This window comes from Buceros rhinoceros, unplaced genomic scaffold (assembly GCF_000710305.1).
Source record: "Buceros rhinoceros silvestris isolate BGI_N320 unplaced genomic scaffold, ASM71030v1 scaffold27027, whole genome shotgun sequence".
Classification (NCBI taxonomy): Eukaryota; Metazoa; Chordata; class Aves; order Bucerotiformes; family Bucerotidae; genus Buceros; species Buceros rhinoceros.
The window spans coordinates 918-1,314 of NW_010422019.1; the positions used below are offsets into that span (position 1 = coordinate 918).

General features: G+C 67.8%; 1 protein-coding gene across 1 annotated transcript in view; it reads left to right on the forward strand.

The window, feature by feature from the left end:
• Window positions 1-397, forward strand: part of LOC104496744 (chloride channel protein 2-like) — a gene marked incomplete at both ends in the record, with an annotated part of 4,847 nt that overhangs the window by 912 nt on the left and 3,538 nt on the right. Inside the window, 1 exon segment of the mRNA XM_010139907.1 lies at window positions 237-383. Coding sequence (XP_010138209.1) covers window positions 237-383 — 147 coding nt within the window.

A 397-nucleotide genomic window follows, 5' to 3' on the forward strand; every position in this document is an offset into this window, starting at 1 on the left:
TGTCCGTGTGCGGTCCCCCCACCCCAGTGCCACCCACCACGTCGTTACTCACGTCCCCACACTACCCTCTTGCTCGCGCCAACCACTGCTTTGTCATGTTCGCTGTGGCCAGCCGGGGACCGGCCGCGTGCTTCGACAGGGAAGCCCTTGGACCGCCCATAGCGCGTCCGCGGGGCCGGCCAGACCACTGCAGGGCCCCCTGCATGAGCGTGGGCTCAGGGCAGGAAGCACGCCAGGCGCCGGGAGCCCACCTGGGTTTCGTTGCCTCCCTCGTGCGCTTCCCCCTGGTGCCAGGCGTCCTCTTCAGCATCGAGGTCACGTCCACCTTCTTCGCCGTCCGCAACTACTGGCGTGGCTTCTTACCCGCCACCTTCTGCGCCTTCCTCTTCCGCGTCCT